The sequence below is a fragment of the Camelina sativa genome, chromosome 5 (assembly GCF_000633955.1).
Source record: "Camelina sativa cultivar DH55 chromosome 5, Cs, whole genome shotgun sequence".
Classification (NCBI taxonomy): Eukaryota; Viridiplantae; Streptophyta; class Magnoliopsida; order Brassicales; family Brassicaceae; genus Camelina; species Camelina sativa.
This window is the reverse complement of record NC_025689.1, coordinates 10,353,963-10,368,633: the sequence shown is the minus strand read 5'-3', so window position 1 is coordinate 10,368,633 and position 14,671 is coordinate 10,353,963. Positions and strand designations below refer to the sequence as shown.

Here is a 14,671-nt window from a genome sequence, read left to right as displayed (position 1 = left end):
CAGCACAACAACCCTCTCCTTTCCATCAACCTTAGAAACTTCAAACTTTTGCTGAGTAAACTTACGTTTTTGAGCAGCTTGCAGGAAGGATTGATTCCCACTCTGAACCCCCGCTTCTCGCTGAAGGGATGACGAAACTGTCGTTGAAACCTCTTTAACCTGATTATCACCCGATGAAACCTCAATAGGATCCACCAAACCTTCCCCACTGACTCGCTTATCCAGTTCTACCCTCTCCCGACCCTCTCCCTGCACCAGATCAACCGGAGGTTGGCTAGATGGAGCCACCGGCGGCACCATACTTGAGGAAAACGCAAGAAACCCTAATCGCTTTTTTCACCCTTGCCACGTCAGCTCAAAAACGATCACGTCAGCTCAATTTCAGTGATAAAACTGTCTTTAGTGTGTTCTATTATAAAATGCATAAGCCTATTTTTCACATTATAACTTTAAGTTCCAACAAATATATATATATATATATATATATTTGTTTTCAACAACATGCATTATGTGAATTTAGAAGTTGATAGTAACACAATGAATCAACAATAATACTAATACAAACTATTATATACTGTTAGGATATGGGTCATCATCAATATATAAAGACCAAATATAGCATTGATTTGTTTGATATTTCTTTTCTATCAAATCCAGAACTATACAAATCCAATCTCATTAACATTGATAATATTTCATTACATCATCATCATTTGACAAAACAAAAAAAAAGAGTACACCATGTACCATATGAATCTCACCTCTGTCTATACACAACTGTATATTGTAAGGGATAAATCAAAGAAAATCCCAAACCAAACCAAAAAATCAAATAAAGGAATCATAAAAGAAGAGAAGCTTTTTACTTCATTGCTTCATGTAAGAAAAAATAAAATATGAAAAGCTTCCATTTTTGTAATATATGCAAAATTCAGGGCTTAATAAATAATTTAACAAAAGATTCGCGTCCGTTGGAACCTTCTAACGGAGAGCAGGTTCTCTTCCTTACTCCGGCAATGTCTGGAACAAGAAGTGAAAATCAGACCGCTGGCGGAGAAGCGGCGGTGGATCGACGTCGGAGAGATTAATGTTACCACCGTGGAAGGACTGCGACACATCTTCCACAGAGAAAGGAATGCTGCAAGATCACCGTAAACAGTGAAGATTCGAGAGTAAATTAAGGAAAGAAATCGAAAAATTTTGTTTTTTTCTGCGTACCTTGAATCGACGTCGAGCAAAAATGAAGGGTAAGTCATATTAACTGAATCTTCCGCCATTATTTTTCTCATCTGGTTGATCACCTATTTTGTTTGGCACGAATCGTTGAATCATGAGTTCAAAAGCAATATCGAGACTTGAGAGAACATAGCGTTATTGTATTTTTGTTAGGTTTGTTCTGTGAATTTACTTGAAGTAGTTTTGGAGTTGGTTTGGTTGATTCATTACTTACCTCAGGGGAGAGTCCTTGAGTTCCATATTTGTCGTCCCAAAACATAGTCCCAATTCGATATACTTGTGGAATGCTTAGTACCTGAATGACAAATTAGGAAAAAAGCTCTGTGAAAAGTTGCAATTGTTTTCCATGATCAAATATTTGTGTAGCAATCAATAACTGGGAGTGAGACTGTAGGAGGGTTTAGTGTTATGCCATCTTCTAGTTCTCTGGTTTAGTTTATCCAACTAGTTTGCTTTTACTTTCTTTCATAAGATCCCTAATGCATGCCGTAGGAAGATCTTTCTATATGTTTTGCATAAGTTTTGGTTTAAGGTCTTTACCGGGCATATCTCTTTTATGATCTCTTCCAACGATTTCTGTGTCTTTTGATGCGAGACCTGTAGAATTGTAATGTATATCAAATGCTGAAATTTCACCAGTTATGTACTTTCACCAATAGGTATGGTTTGAAGTTGTACCAGAAACTTCACTGCTTGCCTTATGTGTTGAAGTTCATCCCATGGTGATCGTGCTGCCTGTAGGAGACACAAGAGAAAAAAATAGTTATGTTAGTTAGTCTCTTTGTCTTATTTTTGATCTTTGCATAATTTGGTTATCAATGCTTTAGCCTACCTCGTCGTCTGCCTTCAGGCACCACTGTTCTAATTCATGCAAGCCCATTTTCAGATATTCTCCGTTGCTAACCGAACAACACTCTCGGCGAAGCAACAAACTGCCAGAAGATAACTTTGCAAGTCAAGCTACCTCATATCTAAGTGTAGGTACTTGTGACCTATGGAATATACTTTATGTACCTATTGAAGAGCTGCACATTGATGTACGAGAAAACCTGATGGAAGAGTTTTCTTGTGATCATAGATGGGACCTGCAGATCATTAAGACTCAGTCAAGAAACAGGAGAAGATAGATTAAGCTTGAGATGAAAATCTTCCAAAGCTCATTCGCTTACATGGTTCTCTGCCATAAAGGTTAAGGTATGTTCAAGCTTTTTGACAATGTTCTGCCACTGTACATATGATGCTTGTTGCTTGGCAACTGTGGTTAAGTGGATGCTTTTAGTCACGTCTCGCAAGGTTCTTGCTCTTGTCGGTCTTGGTGCCTGATAAATCTCACATATAACACATTATTAACATATGTGATTACCAAATCATTCAGATAAGTTCGATAGTAACTTGATGAATGATGTACTTACATGGATACAGAGATTGAGTAATGGGTTTATCTCTTTCTTTAATTTATCTCGGATCATTCCATATGTTTTCTCAACGTATGCTGCTAAGTGTTGCTTGAATAGTAAAGCCGGGTATTTAGCTTCGATCATCTGTTGGTCATTTGATATCCCAACCATCCCACTGTAGCCACTGGCTGTTTCCAATCCCACTGAAGATGATTGCATTCCCTACAATGTTTTTACAAACTATTACTAAGGCTCTTCCAAATTGATTAATCGGAGGTTCACTTTTACCAAGCTTACTTGGACCAATCTTCCAAATAGTGTAGCCTGGGGTGATCTATTACGTCTTGAAGCCGCATTATTCGTATTGCTGAATTTGAGTGTAGATTGGAGAAGATATAAGAGGGTAGAGCTTGTTGTGAGCCAATAAGTTAGTTCCCTCGTGTCATCTTGGCTCTTCTGGACCAAAATTAGTATAACTTGAATATAGAGTTCCGGTTTCAGAGGGTTCAGATACTACTTTCATAGCCATTGTCTTTAATCTATTACCTCAATGGACGATCGGATTATATGAACAATTTTATCAAATATATTTGTTTTCTCTGCTTCAAATAATCTCCACTGAAGTAGTGTCTTGTACACTATCCAAGCTGCCACAGATTTGTCGTTATCAAACCTTCTCTCATCTGTGAGGCATTTTATCAGCACCTCATGGCTCTCCTGTCCAGTAATAGTCATTATAAATTGTTCTATAGTTGACATTGAAATATCTTTTGCTTGCTTGCGTTGGTTATCTATTTATGCCTCTTTTGTACAAACAAGTTCTCGGATGATACCTGTTGCCTATCTGTTAGAGACCCTTGTTTTGCTAACACATTAATTAGATTCCTTGGCTCCTGAAAAAAATAGCAAGGGATAAGGAACTGTAGAGCACTATTTCTTAATTGGGCCTAGCAAGATACCGTACCTTTGTTGCCTGAATCTCTTGTGTTTGATGTCCATTTTCAAGCTCCTGTAGTTATATTACATTAATGCAAATTGCTATACATATTTTTTTGACTTAGAAAATTATATGTTGACAGAAGTTTTGTACCTTTTCGGACACAAAAAATCTTTCAGGAGGCATTGTCTTTTCTACAGAAGCTGTCTGTCTTCGAAGAGATTCATTTTCTGACTCTAGAATTGCAACCTTATCCTTCAGGCTGATAAGAGGTTTTCTTTTAGATATGCAGATACAATTTCATATTTTTCAGTTTCTTTCATAATTCAGGTCGACTAAAATTTTTTTAAATCCATGCAGCTATGCCTGATAGAAGAAAGGAATGTACTAGGCTGACAAAACTGATCAGCTCACAGAACCGTACCTGTTTAACTCTCCAGACTCTTCGACCCTTGTTGAAGCGGCCAAAGCCTGCTGGCGCAAGACCTGATTTTCGGATTCAAGGTTTGACAGGTTCGTTTGTAATCTGAAAATTACCAACAATACTCATAAAACCTGACTGCAAAACAGGAAAATGATATTAAATGCCTTAAGGAACTTAATAAAATCTATACCGTTCGATGATCTCTTGGAGTTGGATGGCCTTTGATTTTGCATCTTCTGCTTCAGTTAGACTTGCTTTACTATCTCTTTCAAGTGCAGAACATTTTGCTTCAAACTCCTCAATTGTTCCTTTTAATTTTGTTACCTCAGCCTACGTTTTGAAGATATAAATAGTATCAGGGAAAGTATCTGCTAGTTAGTGGAACTCTTAGCTAAACTTTACCTCCAATTCATTGTTTTGACTGTTCAGTAATTCCAGTTGAGTGTTATCTACAACTGGAACCTCTTTGATGACTGGTGGAGCTTGTTCAATGGCTAATTTTGCTGCTTCTTTCTCTCGTATGATTGCAGCCTGGGCTTCATCTAGTTTCTCTTGCAATTCAATTAAATTATTTTGTAGTTTTGCAATTTCTTGTGCTTTGGCTTCTTCGAGATCAACCTAATGATACAATTAAACGTGGGCTTTATTTGGAACTTTCAATTCTAGCATTTCATCCACGGAAATTAGATAGCAGAGCAAAGGAATCTAGTTACTAACTTCGTTGACAATACCTTTTGATGCTTCTCTAATTCGAGACGCCAGGTTAGCTCTTCCACACGTTTCTCTAACTTGTCCTTGGCTTCCTTGAGCGCCCCAGTTTCTCTTGCAGCCTATGTTGGAAATATTTTATTGTTAGCACCTTAGACTGAAGCATTTTTCTAATTTTGATTTCTATTGCCTGCCTTGTAGACAGTAGATTGATTTTTATGAGGAATCAATCTAGTAAGGAAGCTTACCATTTTGAGCTTTTTGAGCTCTTTTCGAGCTACTTTTGCTCTCCATAGACATTGTAATGCTAATGTTGCTTTTTTGTGCTGTTTATAAGCTTCTTGAGCATGGTGTCTTCTCCATTCCCTCTGTTAGAAGATATATCAGTAAGACTTATCATCAAAGTATATCAAAATCATCTTCCCTACTGTTTTCCTCTTCCACACTATTTAACTTGTTCCCTTATGGGTGAAGTATAATCCAAATTTTATAAAAAGATTGGTTATATCTAACCTATCCTTGAGAAGAAAGTAGTCTGAGATTGTAGAAGACAAGTCCAGAAACTTTTGATATTTTATAGAGAATTAAGGTGTGAAGTAATCAAAATCTAGTACCTGAACTATAATTGCTGCCTTTGTTCTTCTTCTGTGTCTATGTTTGTTTCGAGCAGACATTGTCCGTAAACCAGTCTGAATAACTGATGCTGAAGCCTGTAGCATGGTGTAGCTTTTCCTTGCTCTGTGAGCACGAATGTTCTTTTGGATACAAATTGAAGCAGCTTCTCTTCGCATGTTTTGATACAACTTGCGTGCAAGTTGAGCTATATAAGAAATGCACATGACACATTGTTAATTTGACATATACTGTTACCTGGCTGAAATTTTGATCATTTTTGTGACTCTAGATTTTAGATAAGGCTGCTAATTTTCTGTCCGTCCATAGTATGGATGGCTCTATTGATAACTTAACAGTTCACTTCATAGCTTTGTGTTGGGTAGGGTGTGTTACTATTGAAACCTAGGTTGAAGAATAAAACCTCTCCAAAGTTTTTGCATATAAATTGTAGCCCTTTTCTGCCCAAGGAACTCTCTTCTTGTCAAATAAGTCCTGATCTGCCTCTGAATAAGTCTAGTGGCACCAGCCAGGACCTCAGTTCTTCTTGCATCTAGTTCAGCCATCTGTCCGGCCCTAAGAAATATCTTTGTTTTCCCTATCTGAAGATGAGTAATTGGAATGCAAGCTTAGATTACACTGTTAGCTTTGGGTTGCCTTATTTGTTCATATCTGACATACTTGTAAACTGAGCTTGATATACCTGGTAGCCTTTTAGACCCATCTTGTCACAGATCGAAGCACATGCCGACTTTTCGTCGGACCTGTCAATAGATAATGTAATATTATCAGTGTTGACTGGACCAGGTAAATGGGATATAACTGATAATCTGTCATTTTAATTGAGTATTTTTTTACCCCTCTGGAACGTCTGTTGCTAGCATCACAAAACGGTCAAGGAATTCATCGAAAGCTCGTTTTGTTGGATAACCAGCACAACTGATTCTTATAGCTTCCAGTACACCCTGTTAACATATCCAGATCTGCTATTAGCAAAAATCCGTATGGAAAACATGAACTTTTTGAAATAGGAAACCTGAGGCTCTAAGCTTACTCCGCATCTTAGTTGGTTTAGGACGTTGTCATTCTCAAAAATCCCTGGCTTTAGAACTGCATTTGGCTTCACACATCTAATATAATGGGGCTCTGTTGTGTTCAGCGTCTCCATTAGAGCTTGGAGTTGTTGCTGGGTGTAGGTAGGTTAGGTCAGGAATCAAGAACTTGAGCAATGTGAAAAATGATATATAGTTACTAACGGCTTACCTTGAAACGAGTCCCAATGGATGAAAATTTGGACTGCTTTGATGCGTCCTCTGGAAGGGGTGGAAACAAATTGGCGACAAAAGAGCACTTAGATGCATCTAACAAAGCTTGATGTTCTGCCACAACATAATCCTTGTTCTTGTCAAGAAATTGCTCTGCTGAATACGTTACCTGGATACAGAAAAGCGTGCTTAGTAACTAACTACCGGATTTACTTCAACTTAGGTTCTAAAACTGTGTTTTTCTCACATCTCCTGCATAGTGGTTGACAGTGAAGGCTGTTTGGGCAAGCTTAGGTTTGCTGAAACGCTTGTGTCCTTTATATGTTTGATACATCTTCTGTGCAAACGTCTCATGAGTCGACTTGGGAAACATGCTGCAAAGGTGAGCCTTTTGATTATGCCGAGAGGAGCCAGATTACTTCTTACTATGGATTGATATTGTGATACCTTCCTTCCCCTACGAGTAGGATTACACTTACCATGCTTCATCAAGTAGGGCAATTATGCCTCCTGGTTTCTGCAAAATTGAAGATGCCATTGTTAATTTTCTGCTTGTACATGTTGTTGAGCCAATGCCATCCAGAATTATGATGTTGGCTGCATAGTTAATACCTTCTCAATAAGATCTAAGACATCCTGGTTATCAACAAATTCAACATAACTCCAGTTTATTTCCTCCCTCGTGTATTCCTCTTGCTCCATCTTGAATACATGCTGCAGAGAAATTTTGTTCCATGTAAAAGTTGCTTGCAATGTGAACATATTACAGTGATTTTATTTCCTACCTGATTGAAATGCTGTTGTAACTTCTCATTTGTGAGATTGATGCATAGCTGCTCAAAACTTTGAAACGAATAGTGGTATATAAGATCATAAGTTCTATATGTACCCCATAATTTAGGTTTATAATTTCTGTCAGGTTTACCTGTTGATCTTGAAGCTTTCAAAACCATAAATGTCGAGAACTCCGATCAAGCTTTTAGCATTCGGGTCTTGACCTATTGAACTGTTGATCTTATCCACAATCCTGCCATTATTGAGTTGTGCACACAGGTCACGGTTGGAGATTGCTCAAACTGAGTACTGTTTATCTAGTAAAAGGTGTGTTCGGTCTCTCCTATGATGTGTATGCAGTTTCTGTCTTACCTCTCTGCCATTAAAATTCCTGTGTAGGGCAGAGTATCTTTGCCTAATGATTGTTATAATATCCATTTTTGTTTCAGGGGTTGGATTTACATACCAGTCAAACAACCTGGAGTATACTGTCTTGGCTAAAGCATCACGGTTTGAAGCTGCCGATTCGGGGTCAAGCGGCTTTGTGATGTTACCATCCGGAGTTACAATTACACGCTTGCAGAGTGAATCTTCCATCATCTTCTCATTGCACCTGCGTCAAGTGAATAATCCAAAATTTGTCAGCATTGCCATAGGAGCTGTGCAGGATTTCGAAAGTCTAGTGGTAAGGATTTCTAGTTGAAGATACATGAGTAATTCTGCTGCTGTTTGAAGATGATATCTTGATTTATCATCCCTGAGTTTTGAAGAATCCGCTTCTTCTCCTTTGATAAAATTGACATTTCCGAGGTGGAGGATTGCAGCTACCACGCGGAATATTGCATCCTAAAGTTGAATTTTTCAGGTCAGTATTTGAAGTAACTATAATCATATGTATCCTAAGAATGAGATTCAGGAGACAAACCTGTGCCTCTTGTCCGATGCCCACAATGTCCATGGCATTTCTGGTCTCCATATACTCTCTTGCATCATCTACATTTGAAACCTCGTAGCAGTTCGTCTGGTTTAGATAGTGAAACGTCCTTGGATCCCCTACCTTGAATTTCTTAGCTTCCTGAAAATCAAACATATTGTTACAATCGTTGTATCCTAATATTTCCAGCTCTATTGCTTTTAGGATTGTTTACTGAAGACTTACCTCAGGAGGTGCTGCACAGAGCATGTAGAAGCAGTGATAGTTCCTCTCTGGGTCTGAGACTTGGCAAACACGAGACCGTTCGAGAAGATAAGTACGGATTGCAGCTCCAGATATTTTCCCACGCTTGTCAAATTGGATCTCAACAAATTTTCCAAACCGACTGTTGGAGAACCAAGAGAAGAATTACAAAGAGTTCAAAACAAAAGATGCCAGCAGAAAAAGGAATAGTATGTCCAAACTCCAAAGTAACTGTTCATAGGCACCACCTTGAATTGTTGTTTTTCACTGTTTTGGCGTTCCCAAAAGCTTCTAACACTGGATTAGACTGAAAACAGAATAATTTAGAACGGTGGACGCATTTATTCGAAGCAGATAAAATCAGAGCAAGTAACTCACCTCTAAAACTTGTTGTTCAACACTTCTTCCTTCAGTATCTGATCTGCCTCCCATGAATGCTAGATATCTCATAAGCATTTTGGTTGTTTCTGTTTTTCCAGCTCCACTCTCTCCACTGACCAAAATAGACTGGCTTCTTGCCTCATTTATCATCGCCCTGGTAATATATGTTAAGCTTTTGGTGAGCTAAGTTCTTTAAAGTAGATGTCTTATAAAGTCTCTACTACTCAGAGATTAACAACTTTTACCTGTAACTGGTATCTGCAACAGCAAATAGATGCGGGCTTAGCTCTCCAAATGCAGCGCCTTTATATTGCTCCATCATATGGACACTATACAAATGCGGAAGTCTTTGGAATGGATTCACCGCGATCAAGATGTTTCCGGTGTAAGTCTGTTCTATCCAAGAGTTTGCAATTAGATAATCTCAACACTGACTTTCAAAAGTTTGAATAATGGAATGTTTTAGATATATCCGTCGTAAATTACTGACATATATCTCGTTTAAAGCAAAACGGCAATCAAGATTGTGGAGGACCCCTGGCTCATGGAGGTAAGCCAGTTTAGTCATGTCGTCAACTCCTGCAGGCGGTGCCTCTGTATCCTTTGGATATATACTAGAAATACTAGCAACAACCTGGAAAAGGTCCATGGTAAAAAGATCAAAATCTTTTCTATTTTGTGTGGTTTTATATCAAATGAAAAGTAGTTTCTCACTGTCTTCCCATTTGCAGTGACTATTTTGGCATTGGTGCCTATGATTTCAATCACTTCTCCACTAATCCATGCGAGTTCTGGATCCTCGACCCAGACATGTGACCCGAGTGTGATATTTACTGGAGTCCCCTATTTATCAAAACAAGCCTTTCAATAGTCTCATCTTAGAAAAAAAGATAGAATATGCAGCAGAAAGTTCTTGGGAAGGCTTACCATATTTCAGAGCCTGCAGCAGTTGAAGTAAAGAGAAGGTAATTTAGATAGAGAAGATTGAGCTCTTTGAGGGAGAGAGAGAGACTGAGATGAATCACAAAAAGAAATGAAAAGGCGACTCTGAATCCAAGAAAAGCCACAGGATATTCTTATCTAGAATATGACCTTTCCCTCACCTCTAATCTCCTCCAAGTCTTTTCACTGTTTTTGCAGGTTTTAGAGCTTAAGATGCAGCAATGGCGGCAAATCAACTTCTTTCAGATATTCTCTCTTGGGTCATTTGCTTTGAAAACCATGCTTGAGCTTAAGGTCACTCTACATATTTTTCTCCTTTTCAAAGCTTTATGATGCTTCCTTTTGAGTATGAATGGGGTCCTCGTAGGTTAAAAAGAATGTGAAATTGCTGCTTTTAGAACTTTAAAGTTGTCTGCTTTACATTTTGATATTGCTACTGCACCAACTTTTTCACTTGATCGACCATAGCCAGGTACTGTTTAGCTGTGAAAGTGAGCGTTTTTTTCTCTTTTTCGTTAAAGACAATAATGCCCTTTTACGTTTGGTTTCCATCTCTTGCAGAGCCAAAAGGCTCAAGGGACTTGTCTTGGACGTGCTTAAACTTGAAGTCATCACCTTAAAAAAGTGTAAAACTTTTGTCAAATATGATTGAGAGTTGCAGATATATTTTAAACTTTGTGTGTGAAGGTAATGGCCGGTGGAGAATCTCCGGTGGCTGTTGAGGCCGGTGGCCATTTGGATTAACTTTTCCAGCTAGACTTGGCTTTTCATTTCTTTCTCATTTTTTTATTTATGGTCGAAAGTGTTTAGTATATAGCTGTCATATTTTTGCTATATTCCTTGATCCAACAACATCATGATTACATGTGCAACCCTGTGTTTTAGTTTATTTCTTAAATTAAATAAAAGATCTCTCCTAGTATCTTATACTACTATAACTAATAATCTATCAAAAGCACATTACATGAAAAAAAAAACAAGGGAAAACAAAATGTAACTTTAAGACCAACCCAAACAAGAAAGACTAACAAAATTTGACTAATTTCATCCTCAAAGGAGAATACAAAAAATAACAGCTACAATGGCAGTACCCTCCTCTCTGACATCAAACCGTAAAAATCTATAATTAGCATTGACAGAAAAAGAAAGAAAAGAAAAAACAGGTACTAGCTCTCTCACCTATTAATGCAATAAATGAAAGACATGATTGAACACAAAAACATTTTTGTTACAAGGAAAGGCCAAAAACCTTGAGGGATTTTAGAGTATCCCGTTTGAAATCGATGGCCAATTCCTCAGTTAATCCTGAACCTCCTCAAGTAGAATTTTATGATGTCAGTACCTCTCGGTATGGGAATATCATGTGTTATAACCAAACGTTAATGGACCTTGTCGGAGATCATAACGGAGAGGAGAGCGGAAGCTCTCTTACAGCCGCTCTTCCTTTCTTTGTGACGCAACTCTGTGTTGCTAATGTCAGCTACCGCCTTCTCTACTATTTTACTCGGCCTCTGCGTCTTCCTCCTTTCGTCGCTCAAATCCTTGTGAGTCATCTAATCAACTTCATTAATGTTCTAGCGAAAACAAATATCAGTTTCCTATGATTTCTATTTTGAGTTTTAACGTAAACCAAAATGAAAAAAAAAAATTATAGAATTTGTTCACGTACAAATATATATCTCGTACGTATTTTTACAACATGATAATTGTAATGATTATTTTGCTTCTTCTCTAAATAATTTGCAGTGCGGATTACTGTTCAGCCCGTCCGTGCTCGGCAAAAAAAAATGGGTCCTGGAAAATTTATTCCCTTATAGATTTACAATGGTTCTCGAGACATTTGCGAACTTAGCTCTCGTTTACAACGTTTTCCTCCTCGGTCTCGGCATGGACTTGAGGATGATAAAGATCAAAGATACCAAACCAGTGATCATAGCCATCGTTGGCCTCGTTGCGGCTTTACTTGCCGGTACTGGCTTTTACTACCTTCCCAGTAACGGAGACCCCGACAAGATCCTAGCAGGTGGTATTTACTGGTCGATTGCATTTGGCTGTACAAATTTCCCTGATCTTGCTAGGATTCTTGCGGATCTCAAGCTCTTGCGTTCGGATATGGGACGTACCGCGATGAGTGCAGCCATTGTTACTGATGTGAGCACTTGGATTCTCTTCGTTATTGGAATGGCGAGTTTTAGCAAAGCAGGTAACTAAAATTAATATGAATTAATGTTTCCTTGTGATTTTTTTTCCCCCTTTAGAACTCACAAACGCACAAGGTGATGGTTCACATTAGTACCTCGTACGTACTAACGAAAACATTATTGAATTTTTAAGGTGCACGGAATGAAATGATGCCATACTCATTAATATCAATCACAGCTTTTGTCCTTTTCTGCTACTTCCTGATCCGTCCTGCAGTAGCTTGGACCTTCAACAACACCGTCAAAGGAGGCCACGTCGATGAAACTCATGTTTGGTTCATTCTAGCCGGTGTTATTCTCTGCAGCTTAATGACCGAACTATGTGGTGTCCAGTCAATTACCGGAGCTTTCTTGTTCGGTCTCTCGATCCCTCACGACCACATTATTCGAAACATGATCGAACAGAAGCTCCACGATTACATCTCCGGAATACTTATGCCTCTTTTCTACATCATTTGCGGTCTAAGAGCCGATCTTGGTTACATGTCCGAGTACGTGAGCGTCAGAACGATGGCTTTGGTGATTTCTGCCTCGTTTTTGGTGAAGATTTTGTCTACGGTTGTTTGCTCCATCTTCTTGCGTATACCTTTCCGTGATGGTTTTGCCATTGGTTCGCTTATGAATACCAAAGGAACCATGGCATTAGTCATTCTAAATGCAGGACGAGACACCAAGGCATTGGACGTAATTATGTACACTCATATGACGTTGGCGTTCCTAGTGATGTCAATAGTGGTGCAGCCACTACTAACCATTTTTTACAGACCAAAGAAGAAAATTGTTTTCTACAAAAATCGAACCATTCAAAAACACAGAGGAGAGTCAGAGCTTTCAGTATTAACCTGCGTCCACATGCTCCCTAACGTCTCTGGCATAACCAATCTATTACTACTCTCTAACCCCACCAAGAGGTCTCCTCTTAACGTTGTTGCCATCCACCTAGTCGAGCTAACGGGTCGCACCACGGCTTCGTTGCTCATAATGAACGATGAAGCCAAACCTAAAGCTAACTTTTCGGACAGAGTCAGAGCGGAATCAGATCAGATCGCTGAGACGTTCGCAGCTTTGGAAGTGGACAACGACGGGATTCTGGTTCAGACCATCACCGCGGTCTCACCTTACGCGACGATGCACGAAGATATTAGTTTGTTGGCTGAGGATAAACAAGTCAGCTTCATTTTAATGCCTTACCATAAGAATATGATGTCAGACGGTCGGTTAACTGAAGGAAACGATGTCCACGCCGAAATCAACAAAAACGTTTTGCGCCATGCGCCTTGTTCGGTTGGGGTTTTGGTTGACCGTGGCATGATGATTTTCCGGTCTGAATCTTTCCGAGGCGAAACCACAAAGAAAGAAGTAGCGATGATATTCGCTGGAGGTCGGGACGACCGAGAGGCTCTGGCTTTCGCTTGGAGAATTGTGGGACAAGAAATGGCTAAACTCACGGTTGTGAGATTCCTCCCAAACCAAGAAGCTTTAGTCTCGGCCGGGACAGCCGGGGTTGAGTACGGCAAAGAGAAACACATTGACGAAGAGTGCCTTTACGAGTTTAACTTCAAGACAAAGAATGATCCGTTAGTGACTTATATAGAGAAAGTGGTTAAGGATGGCCACGATACGATCGCAACGATTATGGAAATGGAAGAGAACAATTCTTACGATCTTTACATTGTGGGAAGAGGGTATAAAGTAGAAACACCTGTGACCGCGGGATTAATGGATTGGAGTAGTTTTCCTGATTTAGGGGTTATAGGCGATACGTTAGCTTCATCAAACTTCACAATGCAAGCTTCGGTTCTTGTGGTTCAACAATACTCATCAGCCAATAAACAAACCGCAGGTAACAACAATCAAGAACCTGTTCAAGGTGCTCCTGAAGCTACACCTTTCATGGAAGACGAGGATGATGAAGAGGGAGATCGATATCATATCGGAATGCGCAAATGATTAAGTTTTTTTTTTCTCATTCAATATTTAGAAACTTGTAAGTTTTTTTTGTTCATATAATCAATCCAAAGAGTCATTGGTTTACTGAATTACGATTATGTTACCGAGTTTCCCCGATGGCAAATTCAATATGCTCAAGTAGAAACCGTTGCAGCTTCTTTCTTAAATCTTCGACTTTCTCGTTGGTTTCAGTTCTGTTTAAGATCAGATCATCGAGCCAATGGTTTACTGCTTTTAGGTGGACGAGAAGAGAGTCTTTTCCATTTGTTTCTTCCTTCTTCACCAAGAAAGTCCCTTTGTTCAGTGAGTTCTCCAAGTATTTCAAGAACCATTGGCTCGAAACTCTGACTAGCTCGTCCGCTAGACTTGCTGACTCCTTCAACCTGCTTTTACCATCTAAGCTACTTCGGTCAGAAACAGAACAATGTTTCGTTGCAGGAGGAGGTTTCACGCCCTTGTAAGCTGTGTTTCTTGGACTTAACTTCTCCTTGGGATTCAGTTTTTCAGATGAGTTTTGTATAACAATGTAATGATGATGATCAGCAGCATCCTCTTGCTTTCCAGACTCTTTACATAAGTTGAACTGAGATAAACCGGTCACTACCGCAGCTTGAAAAGAGAATAGGAGTTTTAGGTATAAGTTTATATGGTTCGAACGAACCAACAT

General features: G+C 39.0%; 2 protein-coding genes and 2 long non-coding RNA genes across 8 annotated transcripts; 3 read left to right on the top strand and 1 right to left on the bottom strand.

The window, feature by feature from the left end:
• Window positions 967-10,025, bottom strand: LOC104786422 (myosin-12). 2 transcript variants are annotated; one of them, XM_010511836.2, is made up of 40 exons: window positions 9,839-10,025; window positions 9,626-9,754; window positions 9,402-9,545; window positions 9,157-9,302; window positions 8,909-9,065; window positions 8,779-8,837; window positions 8,513-8,672; window positions 8,279-8,428; window positions 8,063-8,199; window positions 7,820-7,966; window positions 7,505-7,606; window positions 7,365-7,422; window positions 7,192-7,293; window positions 7,059-7,096; window positions 6,827-6,953; window positions 6,578-6,748; window positions 6,369-6,500; window positions 6,173-6,279; window positions 6,018-6,078; window positions 5,739-5,916; window positions 5,317-5,522; window positions 4,951-5,070; window positions 4,726-4,824; window positions 4,397-4,612; window positions 4,185-4,324; window positions 3,995-4,096; window positions 3,724-3,832; window positions 3,598-3,642; window positions 3,467-3,526; window positions 3,180-3,350; window positions 2,931-3,089; window positions 2,649-2,855; window positions 2,406-2,555; window positions 2,251-2,321; window positions 2,069-2,168; window positions 1,915-1,971; window positions 1,777-1,833; window positions 1,451-1,531; window positions 1,219-1,301; window positions 967-1,138 (listed from the first exon to the last, which is right to left on the bottom strand). In XM_010511836.2, exons 1-40 carry the CDS (start codon window positions 9,839-9,841, stop codon window positions 1,006-1,008), a joined length of 4,674 nt encoding a protein of 1,557 aa, XP_010510138.1. In that variant the 5' UTR covers window positions 9,842-10,025; the 3' UTR covers window positions 967-1,005. The 2 variants fall into 2 exon arrangements, with proteins under 2 accessions (XP_010510138.1, XP_010510140.1); XM_010511838.2 differs by having other exon boundaries at window positions 2,931-3,086.
• LOC104786421 lies at window positions 1,148-7,583 on the top strand. 3 transcript variants are annotated; one of them, XR_767493.2, is made up of 7 exons: window positions 1,148-1,247; window positions 1,896-1,998; window positions 2,123-2,213; window positions 2,315-2,430; window positions 3,750-3,842; window positions 3,931-4,083; window positions 7,499-7,583. It is a non-coding gene; the product is annotated as an uncharacterized LOC104786421 (long non-coding RNA). The 3 variants fall into 3 exon arrangements; XR_767492.2 differs by having other exon boundaries at window positions 1,896-2,003; XR_002037994.1 differs by having other exon boundaries at window positions 1,896-2,003; window positions 2,123-2,217.
• Window positions 8,680-10,778, top strand: LOC104786423. 2 transcript variants are annotated; one of them, XR_767494.2, is made up of 7 exons: window positions 8,680-8,757; window positions 8,848-8,899; window positions 9,010-9,068; window positions 9,179-9,296; window positions 9,419-9,561; window positions 9,643-10,325; window positions 10,415-10,778. It is a non-coding gene; the product is annotated as an uncharacterized LOC104786423 (long non-coding RNA). The 2 variants fall into 2 exon arrangements; XR_002037995.1 differs by having other exon boundaries at window positions 9,643-10,778.
• Window positions 11,663-14,004, top strand: LOC104789096 (cation/H(+) antiporter 21-like). Its single transcript, XM_010514842.2, has 2 exons — window positions 11,663-12,056; window positions 12,188-14,004. The coding sequence occupies exons 1-2, from the start codon at window positions 11,678-11,680 to the stop codon at window positions 14,002-14,004; spliced, it is 2,196 nt and encodes a 731-aa protein (XP_010513144.1). The 5' UTR covers window positions 11,663-11,677.

What these genes read in the sequence shown, in the direction of transcription:
- LOC104786422 (XM_010511836.2), bottom strand. An exon ending in GCATCGGACAAGAGGCACAG is followed by an intron (nt 8,200 to 8,278) that starts GTTTGTCTCCTG and finishes ATTCAACTTTAG; the next exon opens with GATGCAATATTCCGCGTGGT. An exon ending in TAAACCAACTAAGATGCGGA is followed by an intron (nt 6,280 to 6,368) that starts GTAAGCTTAGAG and finishes ATATGTTAACAG; the next exon opens with GGTGTACTGGAAGCTATAAG.
- LOC104789096 (XM_010514842.2), top strand. Translation starts at nt 11,678, where the DNA reads ATGGTTCTCGAGACATTTGCGAACTTAGCTCTCGTTTACAACGTTTTC. An exon ending in GGCGAGTTTTAGCAAAGCAG is followed by an intron (nt 12,057 to 12,187) that starts GTAACTAAAATT and finishes TGAATTTTTAAG; the next exon opens with GTGCACGGAATGAAATGATG.